The sequence below is a fragment of the Mastigoproctus giganteus genome, chromosome 14 (assembly GCF_048544385.1).
Source record: "Mastigoproctus giganteus isolate SK-2022 chromosome 14, ASM4854438v1, whole genome shotgun sequence".
NCBI classification, from domain to species: domain Eukaryota; kingdom Metazoa; phylum Arthropoda; class Arachnida; order Uropygi; family Thelyphonidae; genus Mastigoproctus; species Mastigoproctus giganteus.
In genome coordinates this window covers 14,094,005-14,120,927 of record NC_143588.1, presented here as the reverse complement: position 1 = coordinate 14,120,927, position 26,923 = coordinate 14,094,005, and the positions used below count along the sequence as shown (strand labels likewise).

General features: G+C 37.2%; 1 protein-coding gene across 1 annotated transcript in view; it reads left to right on the top strand.

Annotated features, from left to right (window-relative positions):
- Nucleotides 1-26,923, top strand: part of Mical (Molecule interacting with CasL) — a 624,164-nt gene that overhangs the window by 282,762 nt on the left and 314,479 nt on the right. Inside the window, exon 11 of the mRNA XM_090389022.1 lies at nucleotides 14,927-15,123. Coding sequence (XP_090245148.1) covers nucleotides 14,927-15,123 — 197 coding nt within the window. The remainder of the gene's footprint in view (nucleotides 1-14,926; nucleotides 15,124-26,923) is intronic.

The following is a 26,923-nucleotide window of genomic DNA, read 5'->3' as shown; positions in this document are numbered from 1 at the left end:
CAGATTTGTACACCAGTCTTCCATGTGCAACAGTATCAAAAGCTTTCCTAAAATCCATGTTGTAGTAGTAGAGGCATGTGACGCAAGAAAGCAAGCTTATGTGGCATCAGCAAAAAAAAAAAAAAAAAAAAAAAAAATTTCTCACATTCCCTCTAAAAATTTGTCCAGTTCTTCCTTGAATGTAATTAAGCTTTCGACTTCCACAAGAACAGATGGAAGTTTCCACAAGTATATATATATCAAAATTATGTTTTGCATTCAGTTCATTTTTTAACCACATCATATGATCCTGCAGTGATTGTGCCATGCTTCTTTAACCAGTGAATCCATTATTTTTCCTGGAACAGAAGTTAAACTTACAGGTCATAATTACTCTTGTCACTGTTTGATCCACCTTTGTGAATTGAGGGGTACATTTGCATATCCCCAATCCATGGGGACCTTCACTCGGTCCAAGGAAGCTTTCATAATTATAGCTAAGTGTTTGCTTACTTCCTTTAATATAACTGGATAGATCCCATCTACCTCAGGTGCCTTTCTTATGTTCAATTTCAACAATTTCTCCTCCGCTTTGCTCTCAGTTATTACAAAATCATTTACCTACTTGCCATAGTTTGATAAGCTTCTGGTTCCACTTCCCTACAGATTTCTTCACATGTGAATATAGATGTAAATTACCCATGAGTTTGCCAGCTACCTTAGCAGGTTCATCAAAAATCGAAACATCAATGTCAAGTGGACCAATCTGATTCATCTCCTTCCTTCTACGGTTTACATAAGTAAAGAAGTCTTTACTGTTTTTCTTTGCATCCTTTGCCAAAGATTTCTTGAAATCTTTGCTTGCCTAAACTCCTTTGTGACTTTATTACTGACTATCTTCTATCTACCTTAGGCATCTGTCTCCTGATAATTAATATGCATCCCATGCATTTTTCTTTTCTGCCACGACTCTCATTAGTTTGTCTGACCTCCATTTAGGTCTAAACCTTGTACAGTATTTCTTAGTTGGTATGAAAAGCCTGATAGCTTCCAAGATTAATTCCTTGAGTGCTTCCCTCTTAGAATTTGCTGTTAACATCATCATCAGTTGGTACCACTGTATAGAATTTAAAAAATCCCTGAGACCACTATAGTCACCTTTACGAAAGCAAAAACCCTTCTCTTTAATGCTGATGGTAGTTATATCTTTAAGCAAATCCCACATCAGTACGCTGTGATCACTGCAATTTAGTGGTTCCTTTATCTGCAGATTCTTAATGCATGGAGAATCACTGCTGATAATCAGATCAAAAGTATTGTAAGAGTCAACCTCTGGTTGACTCTTGCAATACTTTTGCAAGAACTTCTGTATTGAATTTTGAAATACTTTTGTATTGAACCATCTATGATGGGTCAATACACTCACTCGTGCTCTCCCTCAAAACTACAGGGTAAATACCATAACACTAGGAACCTTACTTGCCTTTACCTTTTGAGTAAAACTCAAAAGTTTTACTAATAAACAATCTGTAATTATGACACCACAAATTTCATGTCTCAGCCTCACTTGCACAGCCTCTTCTCATCATGAAGGGTTTTTTTGTCAGTAGAGACCGATAAAAAGAACCTATTCAGTTCATCTCCAACATCAGCAGGGTTATCTAAGTCTTTCCCACACCCAGTTTACATGGGTCCAATCTTCTTTGTTGTATTCACATACATAAAAAATTACTTATTCCTCTCTTAATGCTTTCTCATACACAGCCTTGGCCTCTCTGACCTTATTTGTGGTATTATTACAGATCAACTTGTACCTGTTGTAGGCTTCATTACTTTTCATCGCTCGCTAACTGTCCTATGCTATCTTTTTCTGCTCTATTTGATCATCCAGCTCCACAGTAATCCATTTCAGCATCCTCCTGTGGTATTTTCTTAAAGGTATGTATATGTTCATGGCTGCTCTGATTTTTACTTTAAAAGTAATTCTTTATTCTGAAATTAAAACCCATGCCTTTAACTACTGCTAAATCTTTCTTCATCTTCCAACTGACGATTGCATGATCACTTCCTGACAATGGTTCGTGTACTATCTTCCCTATCTTTTCTAAATATATTATATATACTGTAGTTATTGTTTGTTATTTGGTTTTTAGGAGCATTAACAACTAAGGCCATATTGCTCTGGGGATATGCAGTGGTCATTCCCTGACCTTTCTGCATCCTCCGTATTTGGTGGATGCATCCTCCTGACCTTTCTGCATCCTCCGTATTTGCATCCTCGGTCTAATCAAGAAGCGTGTGCTATGCACTGCTGCTTCTACCCGCCTGGCTATGGAGGCGCCATATACTGTAGTGGAATTCATCATCTCCAAATTTTGGGCGGTACAATGTTTCTGTTAGCCCTATTATTATCAGTATTAGTTGTCCTAACCAGGAGTTCAAATTCAGCCATTTTATTGCCAACACTCCTATCATTACTGTAGACATAGTTGAGTCTAAGTAATCTTCTATAGTTTACTACCCTGACACACTCCTTTAAGTTATTTAGGTTTGTATCCCAGGCATTATCTTCCCTCTCATTTGAAACACTGCTACCCTAAGAATACCTTATAAACATTGGCTATTGTGGAAACAAACAAACAAAAATTCATGAGATGAGTGTAAGCATTACTTCGACCCATAGCATCAGATAAATGCAGATATAAATTACCCTTCTCCCACCGAACTAGCAGTTTCCCTGATTGCTTAGGGGTATCCTCAGTGATACTGGCAAAAACAGTGTTCTCTCCAGAAAATTTTGCCAGCCGGGTGGCATTATGAAGTAGCCAGGTGAGTAAGTATAATAGTTTGCAATATTATAAAATTTTCTGTTACGTATTTATAAATGTGACTTAAGCAATCCATAGCAAAAATTAATTGCATAATTTAACATTATATGCTCCTGTTGCATTGATCTCGATCGCATAGTATGTTCAAATTAAATTTATCAAGATCAGTACCATATGGTATCGTGAGAATTGCTTAAATTTTAGCCAGGTGGTCTGTTAAATTCACCGGGCGGTGCGCCCATTCGATAGGTCCTGAGAAGAACACTGAAAAATATTCATCAGCTATGTTCAAATGAATATCATCTCTACAAAATAGATTCCCTCTACCTTCAAATGCAAGCCACGCTGATAAAAATTTCCACCCTAGAGCCTTGCAGATTCCCTCAAGTCTTGAGTTAATCTACAAGGCTTTCACCATATAGTCCCTCCTATTGTGCCTGGGCAGAATTGTAGATACACAAAATCTGACTGAACTCACGGCATTTGTTTTATTGTACAAGACTCACAGGGAAGAATTTTTCTCAGTATGGTCTGTGCTTGTTGACAGGGAGACTGCTTCTTTGGGGAGGAGATACACTTAAATATAAAGGGTGCAAATATATTTCTTAATGCTGTTGAGGCAATGGTAGGAAGGTCAGATAACTGCTAGTTTTGGTGGGATGAGAGAAAACACAAACTAACTAGAGCGGCAGACAGAGGTGAAAGTGATTTTTGTGGATCTATTGGATGACTGTTTTCGAGAGGCAACCAGTTTTCCAGAGGGAAATACTCTTAATCTGATTATCAGCAGTGATTCTTTGTGCATTAAGAATTTGCAGATAAAGGAACCACTAGGTGGCAGTGATCACACTGTACTGATGTGGGATTTACTTAAAGATATATCTATCATCAAAGAAGGAAAGGAGTAAGGGGAAGAGTTTTTCTTACGTAAAGGTGACTACAGTGGACTCAGAGAGTTTTTAAAGTCTCAGTTGATCACAGTGTGATCAACTGAGGATGTTACCAATGGTGAATTGTAAATAGAACGCCTTCAGGGTCTTAATTTTGTAGGGTACCAAGCTTTTCATACCAACTCAGAAATACTGTTCAAGGTTTAGGCCTAAATGGATGGTAGATGAATTAATGAGGCTCCTTGTAGAAAAGAAAAATGCATGGTTGCATATAAATTATCAGGTGACACAGAAGCCTATGGCAGATATAAAGTAGTCTGTAATCAAGTCACAAAGGAGATTAGGCAAGTAAAGGTAGATTACAAGAAATCTTGTAAGAAATGGCAAAAGGATGCAAGGAAAAACAGCAAAAAGTTTTTTTACTTATGTAAACCCTAGAAGGAAAGGGATGAATCAGATTCGTCCACTTAACAAAAAATGGTTTGACTACTGATGATCATGCTCAGGTAGCTGAAAAACTGAATGAGTATTTTGCATCTACATTCACACATGAGGAATTAAAGGAGGGGAATGCCAGAAGTTTATTAGACTCTAACAGGGAGCTACATGATTTTGTAATAACTGCGAGCAAAGTAGAGGAGAAATTGTTGAAATTAAACATAAGGAAGGTAATTATCCCCTTGTATAAGGCTATCATCAGCCACACCTTGAGTACTGTATACAGGTCTGGAGGCTTCATTTTAGGAAGGATAGAGCTGGTATAACGAGTACGGAGAAGGGCAACGAGATTGGTGAGTGGAACAAAGGGTTGGTGTTACCAAGAAAGGCTTAAGTTCTGCAAATTGCAGCTTCTGGGGACTAGGCACCTGCGAGGTGAACTAATTGAGGTGTATTAGGCCTTGAATGGATTGAGCAAGCTTAGTGCTAATGGGATTCTTCCTCTTGCTCTGATTACTCACCTGAGGAGGCATAATTCAAATTGGGGAAAGACAATTGAATGAATGTGCAGAAATTTGCCTTTAGCCAGTGGGTGATTGATAGTGGAACAAACTTCCATCTGTTGTAGTGGAGGTCAGCAACTTAAATAAGTTCAAGACATAAGACAAACATTTGAAGTGAACAGATGGGTGAAATGGATCTTTTATCTTCAGATTCTTAATGCATGAATAATCACTGCTGATAATCATATCAGGAGTATTACTCCCTCTTGTTGCCTCTCTCTCTCTCTAACGTTACTGAAAACAGTCATCCAATAAATCCACAAAATCTTGCTAGTATGTGATTGACCAATCCTCCCAGTTCAATAAATATGTTTAAAGTTTAAAACCTCCATTATAAGACATTGTGATTTTCTGGCCTACTATTTTTTATACAGTTTTTTTATTGTAGTCTTCTGAATCATTATGCCTATAACACACTCCAATAGTCTTCTGAATCATTATGCCTATAACACACTCCAACCCTCATTATCACTGGGAAAACTAACATAACAGTTGGAGCATAACACACACCTATTCTCATGTTAGTTTTCCCATTGCTTACATTACACCAAACTGATTCAACATTTCCCTCTCGCCCATGTCACCTGGAAACACTGCTTTAGATTTTAAGTCCACATTCTCTTCTCAGATGCACACAACGATCCCGTTCAATGCACATAATATCTTTAGAGTTGAAGTTCACGGGCTCTGGGCTGGCCATTCAAACTTTTTGATGCTTATGTCCTCAAACCAGTCCGTCATAATACAAATAGCATGACATACACCATTTTCCTGCTGATACAAGTATGGACTTCCTCCAACATACTCTGCCACACAAAGTAGATAAACATTATCGGGCAACACCAATAATTAATGGTTTTATCCAAAACACAAAACAACCAATGGTCCTAGGCCAAACTGTAACAGACTGACCTGACTATCATGCTGCCTCTGTCAAACTTCAATGTCAGGATGACATAGTCTGGCAGGTAGCTTTCTTCGGTCATACTGGTACACCATATACCATGATTCATCATGCCATTCAAGCTTTCCTGTTGGCCCATGCTCCAAGAACTGTTGGCCTTGCACCTGCTAGATGGTGTCTGGCATTAGTCGTGGTGATTGCCATCTTGTGGGTAACTGCAAGGCTGTGGTAACCCATACCATGTACTATCCTACACACTATACTATTACCTAAGTGTCCCAATCATCTCACTGAGGGCCTGGGAGTGTGCTGTGACAATGACAACCTGTGTTATGAGTGGATGATTTTTTTGATCAGCTTCTTTTGGAATGTTCTATCAGTTTTGGAAGTTTTCTGAATCATTTTATTTTTGGTACCAGTTCGCTTTTATTTGCACATTACATCATTCATTGACCTATAGAATGTCAGTGCTGTTAAAATGTCAAGGTACAGACTATTGCTTACAAGGCACTCTATTATCGTTCCATGTTGGTATTTTGTATTAACAATCATACTACTGTCTCCTCAAAGATCTCCGAGCATAATTTTAGCTGTCTGTTATGTGGTGTTTGTATAGCATGTGACCATCAACGTAGAGGTGTCAGGATACTAATGGTAGAGCAGTGTATTTTTTATGTTATCATCTCATTATTTGCTTATACAAACCCAAAAATAAATAACTTTTGAATAACACATTTTGAGTATTTTTTTTTTTTAACTTAGAGCTAGACTTGAATGGACAAGATATGGTGAAAGTAATTCTGGACAGTAAAGGATTAAAAGTGATACTTGTTCATGTGTTCATTCCATTATTTGTTTCTTGTCGGTGACTTCACATGGAATTTCCTCTATGAATTCCTTTGGCTTAAAATGTCTTCATCCCATTCTGATAAATTCATATGATGTCTCGGTCATTCTCCTAACTTTGCAAATAATTTTATTTTTTGATATTCTTTCTTTTAACTTGTTGATGTTCTTTCTTTTAAACTCTTCTTGGGGTAAAAGGTTGGAGTTATTTGTATTATATCATCACTGTTCCCACATCTGGGGTGGTGCCCCCAAAACCTCTCTCAGGCTTCTTGATTCCATTCAGAAGAGGGCAGTTAGGTTAATTAATGATTCATCTCTAACAGAGTCTCTCCACTCGCTTTCTCATAGACGCACTGTTTCTGCTGCATGCCTCTTCTACAGATACTTCCATGGGCACTGTTCTTCTGAATTGGCTTCTATAATTCCCGCTCTCTCTTTCAAAACAGTCCGAACACGTGCCACCACCAGCCACCATCCATTTACTGTCCAACTTCAAACCCACAGAACCAACTTTTCATCTTCCTCATTTATTCATTCAACTGCCGTTTTCTGGAACAACCTTCCTTCATACGTATTTCCTGAAAATTACAATCTACAGAAGTTCAATATCAACAAATATCTTCTTTCGTCTTCTCAACCTCCAACCCAAGCACGGTACTAAGTACTATAGGTTATAATACCTCTCGTGTTTGGGGTTCTCATAAAAAAAAAAAAAAAAAACTGAGTCCCTCTAGTGTTGCCAGCATATCAGTTACAGACATATCCCCTGATTGTGGATACTTCACAGCCATAAAATTTTGCATTTCTTAATTTTTGTACAGTAGAATGCCTTAAATCTAGCCATGAAAAATATTTTTAAGATCTCTCTCTCTTTCTCCCCCCTCCAGTTTTCATTTTTGTTGATAAACAGGTTTTCTTCTAGTATGACAATATTATTTAAGTTAAATATTATGCAACTTTAACACTGCCCCTCTATGCAATCTGAAGTAAATCTTAAACTCCTAACAGCTTAGGAAACCTTAAGGAACTAAATCTATGATTCTATAATATTCTAATCTGTAGTCTACGATAATCTAATCTGTAGTCTACGATAATCGATAAACAAAAATAAGCTATATCAAAATAATCTTTATAAACCTTCAACTCCTAACAGCTTAAGAAACCTTTAAAAAATAATATAATCTATATGGTCAAAGATGAAAGTGAGGGCTTCAATTTAAAGAAAGAGGACTAAAGGGGGCTTGTGCTTAATTAACTTGTGCTTAATAATATCAGATACAAATATATTATGGGAAATGTTCAAGGGGAATGTTTATTCTCAAAGTCTGAAATGTATTCAAACCTGTGTAATGAAAAAAATTTACAAAGTCAAGATATTGGAGTGGGCAGTTTCCGATATACAAGTGGTCAGTTTCCATAAACATAAGATGCCAAACCGAATGATTAATGAGGTCAAGAGTTTAATTAAGCAAAAGAAAGAATAGGACAGTTACAGACAGTCATACTGAGTTGTGTGAGAATTATAAGAGAATATGTAAGAACAGGTATGGAGTTCTCACATGCGAATACAAAAAAAAAAAGGGATTATATAACATAGATCTCTTCACATCACAATGAAAGGTCTATAGAAAGCCCAGCTGATGAGTTCAATAGATATTTCTCAACAATATTTACAGTTGTAAGCAAGCTTGAATCTTTGTCCATTGTTAAGCAGTCAAATTGCTGTAAAATAAATTATAATATCAGACTAATGTTTTTTAGAAAATCTGCTGAGGTTAAAGAAGGACAAGACTCCAGGGGAGAATTATGTATTTGGATATAATTAAAAAGGCTGCATATGAGTGTATCAAACCATTTGGAATGTTTAATGAAAGCATAATTAGATTTCAGGAGGATTCTCCATGGACCGGAGAAGTGATAAAGGCTCCCAATACTTTGCTGAAGAGGATAATAATATAAGCCAGTGCCAGTGAGTTTGTTTCAGGGACGAAATAGTTGACCAGTGTTTGACTTCTGCAGTATGGAAGATCATAAAGTATGTGATTAAGGATGCAATTCAGATCAATCTCAACAAGAATGGTGTCTTCAATAGAACCCAGCATAGGCTTATTAAGGGGAAGTCATGTATCACCAGTCTGGTAAATTGCTATGATGTAATTATTAAACACCTTTGATATTATTTACATTTAGATTTAGTAAAGCTTATGATACCATTCCTCATGGAAGGCTGCTTTATAAACGATAATAAATTGGGTTTACTGGTAAGATCGTGTGCTGGATTGTGTACTGGCAAAAAGATAGGTTACAGAGGGTTGTCACAAATGGTCCATCTCCAGGGTGAACCATCATAACAAGTGGGGATTCTTTAGGACTTAAGTGTTTGGTTCCTCTCCTGTTTCTAATTTTTGTAAATGATATTAATGAGGATATACTATGGAAGTTTCCAAACTTTACTTGTGAGTTGAAGTTGAAAAAGAGTGGTTAAAACTTTGAGCCGGACAACATTGTTTCAAAAAGAATTAGATTGGTTGCACATATGTCCAAAAAATGGCAGTACAGTTTAATGCTTCTAAATGTAATTTTATATATTTGGGGAACAGAGTTCCTGTAGTCACATATAAACTAGGTTGGAAAGGAGCTGAAAGTGGTTCAAAACAAAGACAGGTTTTGAGATTCACTCTGACATAAAATTTTCGTGCAGTGTAAAAAAGGCAGTTAAGAATCATATGGTGTCCTATTCGTGATTTGTAAGACCTTTGCTAGTAGAAGCTAATGGTTAGACTGCATTTGGAATATTGTTTTCATGTGTGGAGAAGGCTGACCATATTAATGTTGAGTGAAATTCAATAGACATCATTAATGGCTTAGATGGTGTGGACTGCAAAATGTAACCTGTGGGCATTGAATTGTTGAACATGGAATAAGTTGTCATCTAGTAAAGGAAGTATCTAGCTAAATTCTAAGCATACCCGGATGAGAATGGGAATACTTTGAATTTTTGCTATTTTATTTATTTATTCGATTTTTATATATATATATATATACAGTGAAACTTCCCTTTAACGGACAGCTATGGGGAACGAAAATGTGTCCGTTAGAGAGAAGTGTCCGCTAACAAGAAGTCTGAGGGAGAAAAAAAAAAAAAGAAAGAAAGAAAAATCATTAAATGTTTAATGTAAAATTAATTTAAAATATATACAGATTTTGAACAATATTTTTGTAAATAATATACAATTACATACACAAGAGATAAAGAAAAATCATTAAACGTTTAATGTAAAATTAAATTAAATTATATACAGATTTTGCACAATATTTTTGTAAATAATATACATACAATTGTGCTATGCATATTATGACTTTATCTTAAGAAAAATACATACAGTAATCACTTATTTTCTTCTGCACCTTCTTCCGGCTGATAATTTTGTTTTCAACATTTGTTTGGAGTGAAGAAACCATCGAAACTCCTTCAGTATCTTCTTCAGCGGCGAAAAACATTTTTAAACGATTGATTTGTATGAGTGCTTCTTCTATTTTCATCGGTGGTTCGTCATTAATATGTTCTTTGACAGAATGACCTCCTTCCATTTCTTCATCCTCATGAGGAACTTCTTGAAAAATATCGATGATAATGTCGATATCCAGAGCGCCATCTTCTGTAGTGAGGTTTGAGTCTATACCTTTGTAGCCAGGGTCACTTGTAGCGGAAGTATCAGTGTGGAAGTTGATAGGTTGAATAAATTTAAGGAGGAACTGGACAGGCATTTGGAGGGAATGGTGTGATTTTTTTTTTTTTTTTTTTTTTGGCTGATGCTGCATAAGCTCATACATTTACTTTCTTGCATTACATGCCACTACTACTACTACTACATTATCAATAGATGTTGAAGTTCTTGTTCTTCTTGGTGCTCCACATTGCTGCTCACAACTTCAATTTTTGCGTTTGAGAAGCCAGACTTTACAAAACAGTTCACGACAGTTTGTTTTCTAATTGCGTTTACTGAAGAGGAAATCCATTGAATTGCATCTAGGATGCTGATTTTCTTTGCAAGGTCACTCGCACATGTTACATCGTTCATGTTTGCAATGAGATGTCTTAAAACACGTTTTCTGTAGTGAAGTTTAAAATTTTTTATTATCCCTTGATCCAAGGGCTGACACTCTGCAGATGTGTTTGGTGGCAGAAAAACGATTTGAATGTTGGAGAATTCAATGTGCGGGTGAGATGCAGCATTATCCATGAAAAGAATAATTTTTCTGTTTTGACGAATCATGTTTTGGTTAAAGTGACTTATCCATTCGCTCATGATATCTCGTGTCATCCACACTTTTTTATTAGACTTCCAGTCAACATTCAAAAGATTCAATTTTATGCCCTTGAAACAATGAGGATTTTGTGGTTTTCCTATAACAAGAGGTTGTTCAAAGTCTCCCAGCATATTTGTACACAATAGTACAGTCAAGCGTTCCTTAGAAATTTTTCCGCCCTTGCACTTTTCGTTTTTTAGGCTCATTGTTTTTTCAGGAAGAGCTTTAAAAAACAACCCTGTTTTGTCACAGTTGTAAATATCCTTAGCTTCAAAATCACGACATAAATCTTCCAATTTGACGGTCCACTCTGTTACAACCCCAGTATCAACAGATCCAACTTCACCACTTACGGTTTTCCAAGAAATTTTATGCTGAGTTTTGAACTTGTCTAGCCATCCCACAGAAGCTTTGAACTCATTTACTCCCATAGATTTTGCAACCTCCAAAGCCTTTTCCCTAATAATAGGCCATTAATGGGAATTTTTTTAGCATGTGCGCAACAAATTTGAAGTCCAACAGTTTTCGGAAATGATTTTTGAACCTGATCATTTACGTGTTGCCAAAATTGTTTGAGCAGTTCATTTTTTTTCTTTAGGATGTCGCTTACCTGTGTCTTCCCGATTTTGAATTTTGCAGCGAGATTGCGAACACTATTTTTTTGCCGATCATACGCATTAATGAGTTTGACTTTATCTTTTAAAGTTAAATGTTTACGAGAAGACATTGTGCACTTCACACGACACTGAACAAAACTGAAACTGAAAAGACGAAAGGCCGACCATATTCTCCCCCCCCCTGCACACACCGAATTCATCAGAAGCTTTACACGTGCCTTAAAATTCTTGAAAAAGGGTTTAGAACCACGACATAAACCTTGATAAAATTCAGAGAATTGGAAATAAAAAATAAACACACAATTGAGGCAATACGTGGAAGAAACGTTCCTAGAAAAAGGGCCGTGAGCTCGCCCGCTGTCCGTTGTGAGGAGATCAAATTAAGTGCTAATCTAAACGAAACAGTGCAGATTGCCTGTCCGCATCCATTACAGAGAATGTCCGCTAAACAGAAGCTGCAAACACGTTAAAACCAATGGAGGTGAGTTGGGTAATTTGAAAATGTCTGTTGTAGAGAGATGTCCATTAACGAGAGGTGTCCGTTAGGAGAAGTTTCACTGTATATATATACATTCTCAGACTGCACCTTAACTTACTCAGCTTGTGACTTTATTTCTAATCCAATGTTCTTACACTACCAAATTCTACTATATCAACCTTTTAATATATCAAATTAATACAGACCGATGTAATGTATAATCTTTCACATAGATGGCATTAATCTGTTCTGATTTTATTAATAACCTTAAGTTATCTATGATTTTAAAATTTATAAATAACCCTTCGCCTAACATGGATATATTTTTTTTTTTTTTTTTTGCGCTGATGCAAAAAAAGACTCCTGTTGTGCATCATTTCACCTTCTATACTGACCTGGAAAAAGAAAGAAAAAAAACTTTTTTATCCATAAGTAAAGCTTCATTACCCTATATTTTCGTATGGTATTTAATGCTATAATAAAATATAAGAACTTAATTGAAAGGTCCCAATCAATTTTTTTTATCAATTTCTCTACATGTATAAGTTGTACTCATAATGTAGGATATGTTATTAAAAATATGCAAAGAATTTCTGCTGGAACAGAAGTGATCTTTGGATGGATTATGTATGTGGCTCTATGTGATCTCTCTCTCTTTCTCTCTCTCTATATATATATAAGAATTTTAATAGACTATGGATATAGAAATAGTGATTATCCTGATGGAAGAATGGAATTTACTCTGATTTTTATTCCAAAAGATTGGCGAAATGATTTAGATGTGTAAGGAAGTTTTCAAACTGAATAGCAATTTTAATTGGCATACTTAAGAAATTGAAAATGGTTCAAATTCTTTTGAGGGGGGGGAAGGGATTGGAGGCTGTTTGAAAGGATAGGTGGGGCCATTCTATTTAACTCTGCTGATGTTTAGTGGAATCTTATACATTCAACCATATAAGTATACTTTAATGTTTTCAATCATATAAGCACACAGTTTTGCTAATCTGAAATTTTTCGTCAGGTTGTTGAAATGGATTTTTACCTAGCTTCATACTCCAACTGCTTGTTGTGCAAACACAAATCAAACAAGATATTGGTAAGTTTTCAAACATATATTTATTTAACCAGAATGTATGCAAGTACATTCATACTTTGGCCACATGATATTTATTAATCTCACTCTTCTAAAATAAATTTAAAAAGTTTCAGCCTTAAACTTATATTAATCTTTACTCTCATGTAAGGCGCCTCCATAGCCAGGTGGGCAGGAGCAGCAGTGCGCAGCACACGCTTCTTGATTAGACCGGGGTTCAAGCCCGTGCCCACCGAATACGGAGGATGCGGAAAGGTGAGGGAATGACCACCGTATATCCCCAGAGCAATATGGCCTTAGTTGCTAATGCTCCTAAAAACCAAATAACAACAACATCACTTCTGATCAGTAGGCACCTCCGTAGCTGGGTGGGCAGGAGCAGCAGTGCGTAGCACACGCTTCTTGATTAGACCGGGGTTCGAGCCTGTGACCACCAAATACGGAGGATGTGGAAAGGTCAGGGAATGACCACTGCATATCTCCGGAGCAATATGGCCTTAGTTGCTAATGCTCCTAAAAACCAAATAACAAACATAACAAACTTCTGATCAAATCACAAGGTCGATTTGTTTTTGAGGTTGACGGAGCAACTAGAGAAAGAGGCCATTTTCAACAGATAAATTGCCCTTTTAAACTTTGTGAACCACTGAAAAGTCATAAAATGGCACACATCATCTTTTCCAAAATCTGGTTGCAATATTTTGTGGGTTTCTGTTACACTTTTCCCTATTTAGAAACAAAATTTGATGCAAATATGATCATTAAAATCATTCATTTAAATTTTTTTTTTTTTTTATGAAAACCCCAAACACGAAAAGGTATCAAAACCTATAGTCTTTAGTACCGTGCATGGGTTGAAGGAGAAGTATGGGGAGAGGGGGATGCCGGAAACTTTGCTCTAGAGACTAAACATGGGTTTCACCACTTCAAGCCTCCAATAAGCAAAGTGGTAAGTGCATTGAAAACAAAATACTTTCTATTTGATGCTTGCTAATTTATACTGATTGCAGATTATTTCTGTTGATTTGTGTGATACTGTGTCTAAAAGTGTCACTAGACATGATGTGAGAAGTTTCAACTCACTTAACACTGTAATTTTAAGATATAAAGTCCCCTAACTTTTTGATTGAACATTAAATTGTTTATACCTTATAAACAATTTAACACTTAAAATATTTCTTGACTAAATATCTAAGAATATGAAAGGTTTAACCATGCATAAACCAACTCTTTTAATTTAACATTTAATTCCATTTTATACTTTACATTTGTTAAAAATTTTACAATGAACTAAAATTCACATGGATCACAATCCTTACAGAATTTGTCCTAAATCAAATGGAAACCCTTTAATTCAAAGTTAGGTATTCATAGGTATGTATATTAAACACACATCAGTTAACCTTGACGTTACATTATTCTCACATTGTAAGAGAATTTTTTGATGAAAAATTCTACCAAAGTGATCTGCCAGATTGAGTTCCTTCTGGAGTATTTTGATTTAATTCTGCTCTGTGATCAACAGTGAACATTCAAAGCACAGAAGTGACTAAGATGTGTCACATTTCCATTTGCGGGATTATTATAAAGCAAAGGTGTATGGGTGTAAACCTAGACCACAAAGCATTCAGAAAACATTCATTGCTGAAGAATTGTCTGTAAATTTTGTTCTAATAGAGAAAAATGTCAACATGTAGGTAAGAGAATGTTTTTATGTCTTGAGGCATAAGAAAATGCCAATTTGAAAAATAATACATAATACATAACGTACAAAATATTTGTATGGTTACAGTTTTGATCCTATTTTTAGTTTTACTTTTACAGTTTTGATCCTATTTAATTATCAACAAAAATAGGAGCAATTGAATTTTAATTGTTTTTCTTGAAATTTTAAAATAAAAGTGACACGTGACTTATCATTTATCCTTTTGTGTGTTATTTTTTTATTTTATTCTCCCCTCCCCTCCCACCCTCAGAATCAATTATTCATCCTGATGCCCTTCTTTCCTGGTGCCAGAGACAAGTAGCTCTTTATGACAACATTAAAATTGAAAATATGACTACCTCTTGGAAAAATGGAACGGTCCTATGTGCAATTCTTCATCGCTACCGGCCAGATTTAATAGATATCGAAAATCTACAACCAAATGAAATAGCCAAAAACAACCAGATGGTAAATTTGCATTTTGTTTATTTTTTTATGTGTATAATATCATGTTCAGAGTAAAATATAAAGTTTTATCTGTTTCTTAATCACATCTGTACACACACACACACACACACACACACACACACACACACACACACACACACACACACACACACACAGGGTGTCCAAAAAATGTATACGCACTTTGATTGTTAATAACTTTGTTTATTTTCATAAATTCAATTTTATAATGAAAAAAAAATTGGAGTTAAAAAATATGCATTAACGCAAGTGTTCAAATTGTCCTCCATTCTCATCCAGGCATTGTTGACATCGTCAAGAAACTGACGATGTCAACAATGCTCAATGTCATTAACAAAGATCGTCTCTTGATATTGCTGCACATTCTACTTCAATAGCTTGCTGTAATTCAGCGCTTGTTGCTGGTTTTGTGGCATAAACTTTATCTTTGAGGTATCCCCATAAATTAAAATCCAGTGGCATTAGATCTGGAGAATGCGGAGGGAACTCAACATTGCCTCTTCATACGATCCATCTGTTTGGGAAAGTTTCATCCAGATGAACCCTGACATCGCAATGAAAATGGTGAGGTGACCCATCGCATTGAAAATAAAATTCATCAGCACCCTCAAATAGCTCACGAATGTGTGGGACGGTTTATTCCTGAAGCAAGTTGAGGTAAACAGCACCGGTAACAGTTGCCATTTCATGAGCAGCTTGTTGGACAGATTTCCTTGGTGTTTGTTAGAAAAGTTTCAGCACCTCTTGTGATCTCATGGGGCTCGTGGATATGCGAGGTCTTCCTGATCGTTGCCTGTGTGCATTTTGCACTGTGCCATCTGCTTCAAACTTATCACAAAAGCTCGAAATTGTGAGACACTTTGGTGGGTCCATGTGGTATTCACTCCTAAACTGTCTCTTGACTTTGTTGATATTTTCCAACTTCCAATACCTCTTCAACACAAATTTCTGCTGTTCAAATATGTCTGGTCTTCTCCATTATTACCACCAACTTGCAGCTGAAATAGAAAAAAGGTTACTGAGGTATGGGCTGATAAAGTGGGTATACATTTTTTTTTTTTGACCCCCTGTACAAAGGGTACTAGGAAAGTTTTGCAATACAGCTTTGTTTATTTAATTTTTTCAAAGTAATTTCCTCTACATTCAATACACCTCTCCATCCTCTGAAACCAATCTTTAAACCAGTTCTGCCAAGTTTCACTAGGGAGTAAAGCACTCTCGTTGTCCCAAGCCCGTAGAAGGTCCTCACCACTGGAAAACCGCCTCCCCTTTTAGCTTCATTTTCACATGCGGGAACAGTGCAAAGTCGCAGGGAGCAAGGTCTGGCCTGTAGGGAGGGTGCTCGAGAAGTTTCAGTCCTGTCGTGGTCAAATATTCGGTGCAGGCTTTGGCGCGGTGAGCTGCAGCATTATCGTGATGGAGGTACCAGGTGTCCATTCTTGACTTTGGCCGCAGGTTCTTCATAGATCCAATGACTTTAGGCAGGCATTGTTCAGTATACCACTTAGCTGTGACTGTCTTCTGCGTGTCCAAAATGACACGTTACACAATTCCACTCGATTTGAAAAATACAGCTATCGTTTTCTTCTTTACAGATCGGGATTTTCTGACAATTACGGGTGTGTCGTCATCATCAAAGACCCAAACTTTGTTTTGAGCCTTGGTCGGCAGATCGTAATAGTACAGCCAAGTCTCGTCACCTGTCACGATGTTGTGTTCACATACCGAGATTGTTCCTTATCAAACTTTTTAACATCTCCCGGCACCAAGTCACACGTCGTGTCATCTGCTCTTCAGTCAGTTGATGCGGCACCCAGAGAGAACAAAGTTTCTTCACGTGCAAATGATCTTGCAGAATCGAACGAATTGCTGGTGCATTTAGGCCCAAAGTATCCTCTATCTGTTGGTAGGTCACTCGCCTGTTTTCGTCAAGCATTTTCCTCACAGCAGTATCGTTTTCCTCCGTAACTGACGTTCGTGGCCTTCCCGGCCTCTCAGAATCCTCCAGAGTGAAATTTCCCCTTTGGAATTCTCTATACCACCTGAATATCGTTGTACGATGTGGACAATCATCATCTAGTGCAAGAGTCATTTCTTCTAAGCACTGGTGTATGGTTAAACCATGCACGAAATTATACCGCAAAACTGTCCTTATCTCATTTCGTGACCACGATGCCATCGCAAGCACTTTACACTCTCACTACTAATGAATAACTGAGCCCATCGACTTGGCGCGGCGGCTACTATGCACGTATGAACATGTCTCAACATGCTGCATGTTGAGACATGCATGTTGCTGCATGTCTCAACATGCAGCTTCCTGTGATTCATTGTTGCGTCATATTGCAAAACTTTCCTAGTACCCTTTGTATATATATTTATACACAATTTTACTTACTTTCAGAATTGTGTTAAAAAAAAAGTCAAACTTTCATAACTGAAAGTTTGACTTTGTTCGCATTGTAACGGAAGTAAGAAATCTGGTGCTGGTTTTTGAATTTTTCTGAGGGGGTTGATTTGTTCCGAAATTGCAAGATCAAACTCAAAATCACTAGATCATGATTAAGGCTGATAATTAATTTCTGTGGTCAACCTAAGAAACTCGAACTTGAATAACAAGCTTTTGACTTGATTCCTTTTTCATTGAGCAGTAAATTTAAAAAAAATAAATAAATAAATTTCCAAAACATTTTTAATCAATTTACAAATCCCAAGAATTGATTTAGCTTTCAGTGAAAACTAAGTTGCCATTTACACTGAGTGGACAGAAATCGTGGAATACCTAGCTAGTAATGGGTAGGCCCACCTTTTGCCTGGATAAGAGCAGTCATATGATGAGGCATTGAGTCCACTAGTTCAAGAAAGTGTTCCACAGGTAATTCCATTCATGCTTGCTGCACTGCTGTCCATAATTCTGTCGTCCTGGGTGGAGGATCCAAAGCTCGAACGGACCTTTCCACAACATTCCAGGTGAGGCATTGAGTCCACTAGTTCAGGAACAGGAAAGTGTTCCACAGGTATTTCCATTCATGCTTGCTGCACTGCTGTCCATAATTCTGTCATCCTGGGTGGAGGATCCAAAGCTCGAATGGACCTTTCCACAGCATCCCAGAGATGCTCCACAAGGTTCAGGTCCAGTGAATGGGGAGGCTATTCCATTTTGGTAAAATCTGCAGAATGCTCTTCGAACCATGTTCTAGTGACTATGGCTCTGTGGGGAAGCGCATTTTCCTGCTGGAAGAGTCTATTGCCCTATGGGTGCACAATGACCGTGAAGGGATACAGATGGTCTGCAAGGATGGACAAGTAACCTGGACAAGTCAGATGTGTGTCTATACATATCAGAGGTCCTAATGTGTGCCAGTTGAACATGCCTCACACCATTACCTTCCATCCCCAACTCTGAACAGTTCTTTGTTGACATCACAGGTGCATAGCTTCATGCTGTTTCCTGCCAGATACGCATCCTCCCGTCCACTCGAAATAATTGGAAGTGGGGCTCATTGGACCAGAAGGCCAGTCTCCTGGTCTGATAAGTCCCGTCTCCTCGTCCAAGGTCCAGTGTCAATGTTCTTTCGTCCTGTGTCGTGGTGTTAGCAGTGGGACTCTGGTGAGTTGGCGGCTCTCATATTCTATTGTCTAATGACTGCCTGATGGTCTTGGCGGAGATGTTTCTGACACCTCCCTTGTTGAAGTCGGTGGCGATTTGTGCCACTGTCGCTCTCCGGTTGGCTGAAATAATGCAAGTCAGACGTCGACTGCCACATTCATCCTCTGCCCACGGCGCTATTGATAATTCTGGAAATGGCATATACCCAATACCCTCTTGATACTGTCGAATAAGGATAGTGCAATTTCTGTACCACCTCTGCGATAGTGACCCATGTGTTGGGCACCCACTATCATCCCTCTTTCAAAGTCAGTTAACTCACTACGTTTATCCATACTGACATCGAATTACTGTCTACTTGAATGCAGTGATGCAGTGTATCTATATACCTGCAAAGCAGTGGGTTCGTCTACTAGTGAGAGGGGTGACATTGTTGCATTTCCCAGGAACAAGGTATCCCATGAATTCTGTCCTTTCAGTGTATTTTGAAGAAAAGACAATTTCTTAGCATTTGTCATGACAATCAACAAATCTCAACAAGGATGCTGTTTTTCCTCATGGACAACTTTACACAGCAGTTTGCAGGTCCAGATATTTTTTGTGCAATAATCATCAATTTTTTAAAGTATGATATAGTTATGCATGTAAAAAATTATTAATCTGCATTTTTATCTGAATCTGTCCTACTGACTCTTTAGCTAGCAGCAAAGGGAGCCAAGGGAAAGGTTTTTGTAATTACGTTGATGTTAATCTTTACTTCTTCTTTGAAACAGTTTTGGGGAAATACTCGGCAGGGTTATTATAGTATAAACTAAACATAAACACTGGGTAATATATGATGAGTATAACCAACAACTGTACACAGAAATAGAGTGGGCCAATAAATCAGAAAGTCTTATAATGGGAAATTGTCACTTTCCAGATATTAACTAAAACTTGCGGATTGGTCACTGACATATTAGCAAGACTTTGTGGATTTATTGGATGACTGTTTTCCACAGCAGCATTTTAGAGAGGCAACAAGAGGAAGCAATATTCTCGATCTGATTATCAACAACAATTCTTCATGCATTAAGAATCTGCAACTAATAGACTGACTAGTTGGCAGTGATCACAATGTACAGTGGACCCCCACTATACGATATGTGGTAAGCACCAGTTGCTGACCGGGCTAGCCAGGTAAGTAAAGTGCCTGACTGGCAACCCAAAGGTCGCGAGTTCGATTCCCGCCTTGGGCTTGGATCACAGTAAAATGCAAAAACTTTAGGAGGTGCATTATGGCCATAGAAGCTGATGCGCCAACAACTAACAAAAAAAAAAAAAAAAAGCACCAGTTATTGTGATCCCGTTTGCGAATTTAATTTTAATTCTATTAAACAGTGATTCCGATAAGCGAAAATAGAAGGAATATTTCAAGGAATAAAGCACAAATTTATACTCTATTACCTTGACAATTAGCAAAATAAAAATAAATTTAAGCTTATGTATATAGCTTAATTACTATTGTAATATGTACATGCTAACTAATTGATATTTCTGTTCACTGACATTTTTTTGTTGTTGTAAAAATTAAAACAGTAAAAAAGATAAGCAGTCAATGACAAAGAACACGGCACATATAAAATTACAACTAACCTGATATGTGCAAGTGAGATAAGGAGTAACAAGTTTATGAAAATTAAAAAATAGGAATGAAGAGAAGATTCTGAAAATTTGTTTTTTATGATGATCGAAGATTCCATGAAAGAGGAAACACATTTCACCATTATAGCGTAAATTCCCACAGATTCCAGTAATTGGTTTTATAGCAAATGCACTAAGATTGAGTTTACTACCTGTTTATAACAGAAAAGCGCAATAAACCGAAAACTGCAAATTGTTTTATTGTTTTATGGTCGTGACCTCCAGAAATATCACAAAGACATTCAAAACTGATTCATATAACTAAACATATGATGAAAGTGTAGTGTATTTTAATGATTTGAATTTGTTTTCTGAAATTTTATTGTATAAAACAGCTGATTCTACTAACCAGTGACCAAGAGGTGCCTACTTATTTCACTTTGCTTGGCTTACAGTTGTCTCCGAGTGGACCACGTGATCCTTCCTCTCAGAGGCGCCTCCGTAGCCAGGTGGGAAGGAGCAGCAGTGCATAGCACACTCTTCTTGATTAGACTGGGGTTCGAGCCCGTCACCACCAAATATGGAGAATGCGGAAAGGCCAGGGAATGACCACCGCATATCCCGGAGCAATATGGCCTTAGTTGCTAATGCTCCTAAAAACCAAATAACAAACAACAAACAAACCTTCCTCTCAGCCAATAGCAGTCTTTGTAAATGTGTTGTCCTTATGTTTTGTTTTGTATCCTTTAGTTGAAGTGATTTTTTGTGTTGTGGTTTTTTTTACCCGATATATGCAATTTCCATTATAAAAATCACCTTTTAGAGAGATAAATAGCTTAGTTATATAGCGAAATTTTCAACTTCTGAGGTCTTGGAATAAATTTCCAATAAACAATGTGTTATTGGGTTCACATCACGATATTTTTGCGATATGATGGTGTCTCTGGAGTGGATTAATATCGTAAAGCAGGGGTCCACTGTACTGATGTGGGATTTACTTAAAGACATAACTACTAGGTGCCTCCGTAGCCAGGTGGGAAGGAGCAGCAGTGCGTAGCACACACTTCTTGATTAGACCGGGGTTTGAACCCGTCACCACCAAATACGGAGGATGTGGAAAGGTCAGGGGATGACCACCGCATATCCCGGAGCAATATGGCCTTAGTTGCTAATGCTCCTAAAAAAAAAAAAAAAAAACATAACTACTGTCAAAGGAGAAGGAAAGGGAAGGTCTTTTGCTTTTGCTTTTGTAAGGTAGACTACAGTGGTCTCAGACAGTTATTAAATTCTATGCAGTAACCAGCTGATGATGTTCTTAACAACAATTTCAAAGTGGAAAACATTCATGAAATAATCGTATTACTATTAGGCTTTTTGTTCTAACCAAGAAATACTGTTCAAGGCCTGAATGAATGTCAGATGAACTGATGAAACCTATGGAAGAGAAGAAAATGCATAGAATGCATATAAATTATCAGTTGATACAGAAGCCTGTGGTAGGTATAAATTAGTCTTTTAATCAAGTTACAAAGAAGTTAGGCAAGCAAAGTCAGATTATGAGATATCTCTGGAAAAGAATATAAAGAAAAGCAGCAATGACTTCTTTACTTATATTAACAGTAGAAGGAAGGGTTTAAATCACATTCCACTTGATGTCAGTGGATTAACAGTTGATCTTTTTCAAGTGGATGACAAGCTGATGAGGTATTTTGCATCTGCCTTCATACATGAGGAATTCTTGAGGGAAGAGGATGCCAGAAGTTTATCAAACTAACAGGGAGCTAAATGATTTAAAGATAAATTTGAGATTAAAAGCAACTGTTGAAGCTAAACATAAGGAAGGTGCATGGAGCGAATTGGAACCATCTGTCCAGCTATATTAAGTGGGAAACATTGAACATTGAAGAAAACCTTTAGCCATATGAGTGCATCTTTGGATTCAGAAGTCCCTATTGCCTGGAGATATTAGACTGTATCTCCAGTTCACAAAGGAGGAATCAAAATATTCCATTTTGAGAGTATCCATGTACTAATCAAAGAATTTTGAGCTCCCAGGAATGGATAAGTTTTTGAAAAATTTTCTATATTATTTACCTAATTACCACATTAAATCATATTGTATAAATAGCTTTATAGTCCAAGTCATGTTTATTTTTATTTTTTAAATTTAGTTAGAGATTTTTTAATTTTATATTTAATATAGGTAGAACCTTTGTATTGGTGATTTGGTGTAAACATCATATCTTGTAACTTTGTACTATAGCGCGTGATAGGGGAATTCTAGTGTCCGGAGTTAATAGGTTAATGCTGATACAAAACTGTTTCTTTATACCTACCATGCGTAACGTATGTTTCATGTTAGAAACCGAGACCTTCTTCCGAGACCTTACTTCTTGCTGCATTTTCCTTGGTTTTGTCGGCTGGCTCTCTAGAAAGACGTTAAAATCATCAAATTTACAACATTAAGTACTTCTAGTGTATTATTTTTGATAATATGTTTTTACTTTTATTTTTGCTGGTACCAATTGGCTTTTTTATGACTTAAATTCCATGGTTTCAGCCTACGGTTGATTATCCTACCTACTAACCACTAGACACACTAAAAATCTAATCTTTTACAATTGTTTATCTCTTTATTTATTTATTTATTTATCTATTTATGGTCGTCGGATGCATTCTACTCTACTCTACATAGTTGTAACCCAGGTTTTCTATATATATATCTATATAACTAATTGATTGAAACTAATTGATTGAAAAATGCCATCCCTATATACAGGCAATACTAGGTGATAGATGACTCAAATCAGCTAGTGCAGTACCACCATTTTGTTTATTGGAGGCTTGAAGTGCTGGAACCCATGTTTAGCCTCTAGAGAAAAGCTCCGGCACCCCCCCCCATCTCTTCCATCATGCAGTATGATTCATATTTTTTGACATTATATGGACATCATGGCGAGATCCAATCTTCCTACATTTCAAGAATGCAGCTCTAAAACAGTGTTCACAGGCCAGCTGCCAGATAGTCCATTAGAACACACCTATTGGTAACTATGGGGGCTTCCGGATTAGCTCTTGCCACATCTATTCTGCCAGGTAATGACTGGAGAGAGTCCGAGTAGTGGGAATGTGGGGAAGTGCATTGTCGAGGCCACTTTATGTGCAGGAGCTGTGCATGTTCTTGCCAGGTGTATGCCATATCTAAACCTCCCAAACACTTCCCCATTCATTTCACAAATGTACATAGTTTCATTTCCGATCTCAGTGATATCCATTTCACTTAGTCTGCCTGCCAAACCCCATGTTTTTTTTTTTTTTTTTTTTTATGTGAACCCCAAACACGAGAGGTATTAGAACCTATAGTACTTAGTACCGTGCTTGGGTTGGAGGTAGAGAAGACGAAAGAAGATATTTGTTGACGTTGGACTTGAACTTCTGTAGATTGTAATTTTCAGGAAACACGTATGAAGGAAGGTTGTTCCAGAAAACGGTAGTTGAATGGATAAATGAGGAAGATGAAAAGTTGGTTCTGTGGGTTTGAAGTTGAACAGTAAATGGATGTTGGACTGTTTGGACGTGTTTGGACTGTTTTGAAAGAGAGAGCGGGAATTACAGTGATACCTCGAAGTTACGCGATAGGTGGGTCCGACGAAAATCGCGTAAGTCGAATTCGCGTAAGTCGGGGTACAACTTTGCATATAAATACATATAAATTTTGCTTAATTGGGACCAAGGACTAACAAAAACACTAGTTTAGAAGAAAAATATTAATAAAATTGCAGTTTTTTATACATATTAATACAAAATATGTATTAAAAAAACAAATGACTTACGTTAAAAAGTTATTTCGATGTCGATGGCTTCATAAAATCTAACAAATTCGCCTGACGACACAGCGCCTTCTTTTTTTCACGCAGAATTTCTTCGTAGCAAGCTAATAATTTTTTTATTCCTTGCTTTGTAGCTATAACGCGTTCTTCGTTGGAGTCTATGTTTTCTAAAATTTTTAAGCCCTTTACAATTGAGCCCTTTTCAATTTTCAACCTGTCAAGTTTGCAATTGTCATGTGCTTTTCGCCGTTGCTTCATTTAGGCCTGTAGCACGTGCAATATCACATGGTCTTTCATTTCGCTCAAAGCGTTTCACAATTTCATATTTTTTTTCTATCGACAGAGGTGGACTGGCCATAAGCCTTACCGGGGCCAGTGTAACCCCGGTGGGCCAGTGTGATTTTGGCCATAAACCATAGTATGAGGCCACTATAAATTTTCCAGGGTAAGAATTTTTGACCCAGTCCGCCTCTGTTTATCGATAATTGCTTTTCTTTTTCTCTCTGAATCTGCAGTGTCTTCACCAGGACGCTTTTTCACACCTTTTAATTAAGTATTTTACTCATTTTTAGGGAATAAAGCGCAATTACAAAACGAGGAGGCACGCTTGATACGCATAAACAAAGTTGCGCGCATGTAGCAACTGAATAAACAACACCATAAAGGCAGAGATACACTATTAACACCCCACATTTCTAGGGGTTACTACCATAAAACAATAAAAATCCAGTTGCGTTTCTGCTAGTGAAATCTGTTATAAACTGGTAGTAAACTCGATCTAATTGCATTTGCGATTATACCGATAGCTGGAATTGTGTTGGTTTTTACGTTATTATGGTGAAATGTGTTTCTCCTTCACTGATATAAAAAACATAAAAGCAGCGAAGTTGAATTTTGTTCATCTTTCGCTCTCATTCTCCGCCGTCGCACCGTATATCGATAACATATGAAAAACGACCTTGAAGATAGTGGGCGGCAGCGTTGCCAAACGAAAAAATCAAGAACCGCGTAACTCCGAGTTCGCGTAAGTCGGGGTATTACTGTATAGAAGCCAATTCAGAAGAACAGTGCCCATGGAAGTATCTGTAGAAGAGGCATGCAGCAGAAACAGTACGTCTATGAGAAAGCGAGTGGAGAGACTCTGTTAGAGATGAATCATTAATTAACCTAACTGCCCTCTTCTGAATGGAATCAAGAATCCTGAGAGAGGTTTTGGGGGCACCACCCCAGATGTGGGAACAATATTCCATGGCAGGAATATTTCGCAGGGCGGATTTGCGATTTATACAGAGTGAGCAGCTGTTTGGAAGAAAAGTAACGCCGAGAGCGAAAGAGAAAACCATGTTTTTTCGATGCAGAGGAAGCAATATTTGTAATGTGCTTGTGCCAATAGAGATTAGAAGTCAGGGTAATCCCCAAAAGAGATATAAGAGATATTTTGTCTAGAAATTGGAGTGTCACTAAAGATAACCATAGGAGCAGAAGAATTCTTTTTGTGAGATATAAGACAAGACTGAGTTTTAGAAGGGTTGAAATCAACTAAGTTGTCTTTGCCCCACTGGAGAATTACCTGAAGATCGACATTTAAGGAATTGGTAGCAGATTTTCGAGAAGTTGAAGCTGATTGAGCAGGACAAGGTTTCTCAAAATGGAAAGTGGAATGCAACGTGCTATCATCAGCAAAACTATGGATGGGATTTCCAGTCAATGGAAGAAGGTCATTAATATACAAGAGGAAAAGAGTGGGGGAAAGAACTGAACCTTGGGGGACACCGGCATTAGTGGAGAAGTTAGAAGACAGAGAGCCATCTACCATCACCCTCAGTGAGAAAACTGGATAACCAATTACTAAAAACAGTTGGCAAACCATAAGATGGAAGCTTACTTAGAAGACCTTTATGCCAAACACAATCAAAAGCCTTTGAGATGTCAAGAGCAACTACAGTGGTACCTTGCTTTGCGAGCATAATTTGTTCCGGAAACGTGCTCGTAATTCAAAGCACTCGTATATCAAAGCGAATTTTCCCATAAGAAATCATGGAAACCCAGATGATTTGTTCCAGAACTCAAAAATATTCATATACTGTAAAAATGATTAATACGAAATACATACATACCTTTTCATATTTTTAATATTTAAATTTAATGTACATAAAGCAATCGGATTTGTGGTAGGACGATTTTCAGTGTCACTAACGGAATCACTGCTATCTGTTGACTTTTTCTTTTTGTGCGACTTTAACAAGGAACCTCTCCAATGACACTTGCCTCCTCTTGAGGATTTCGCGGAAATATGACAATTGCATTGTCGTTAAACAGATTCATCGCTCGCACTATTACAAAATGAGGAGGCACGCTTGATACACATAAACAAAGCTGCGCGCGTGTAGCAATTGAATAAACAACACCGTAAAGGTAGAGATACACTATTAATATCTCACATTTTACTAAAGCACATTTCTAGGGGTTACTACCATAAAACAATAAAAACAATTTCCAGTTACGTTCCTGCTAGGGGAATCTGTTATAAACTGGTAGTAAACTCGATCTAATTGCATTTGCGATTATACTGATAGCTGAAATTGTGTTGGTTTTTATGTTATTCTGGTGAAATGTGTTTCCCCTTCACTGATATAAACAAACATAAAAAAAAAATACATTTTCAGAATGTTTTCTTCATTCCTATCATGTTGCGTTCGGTTGGGGTGATTCTGCATAC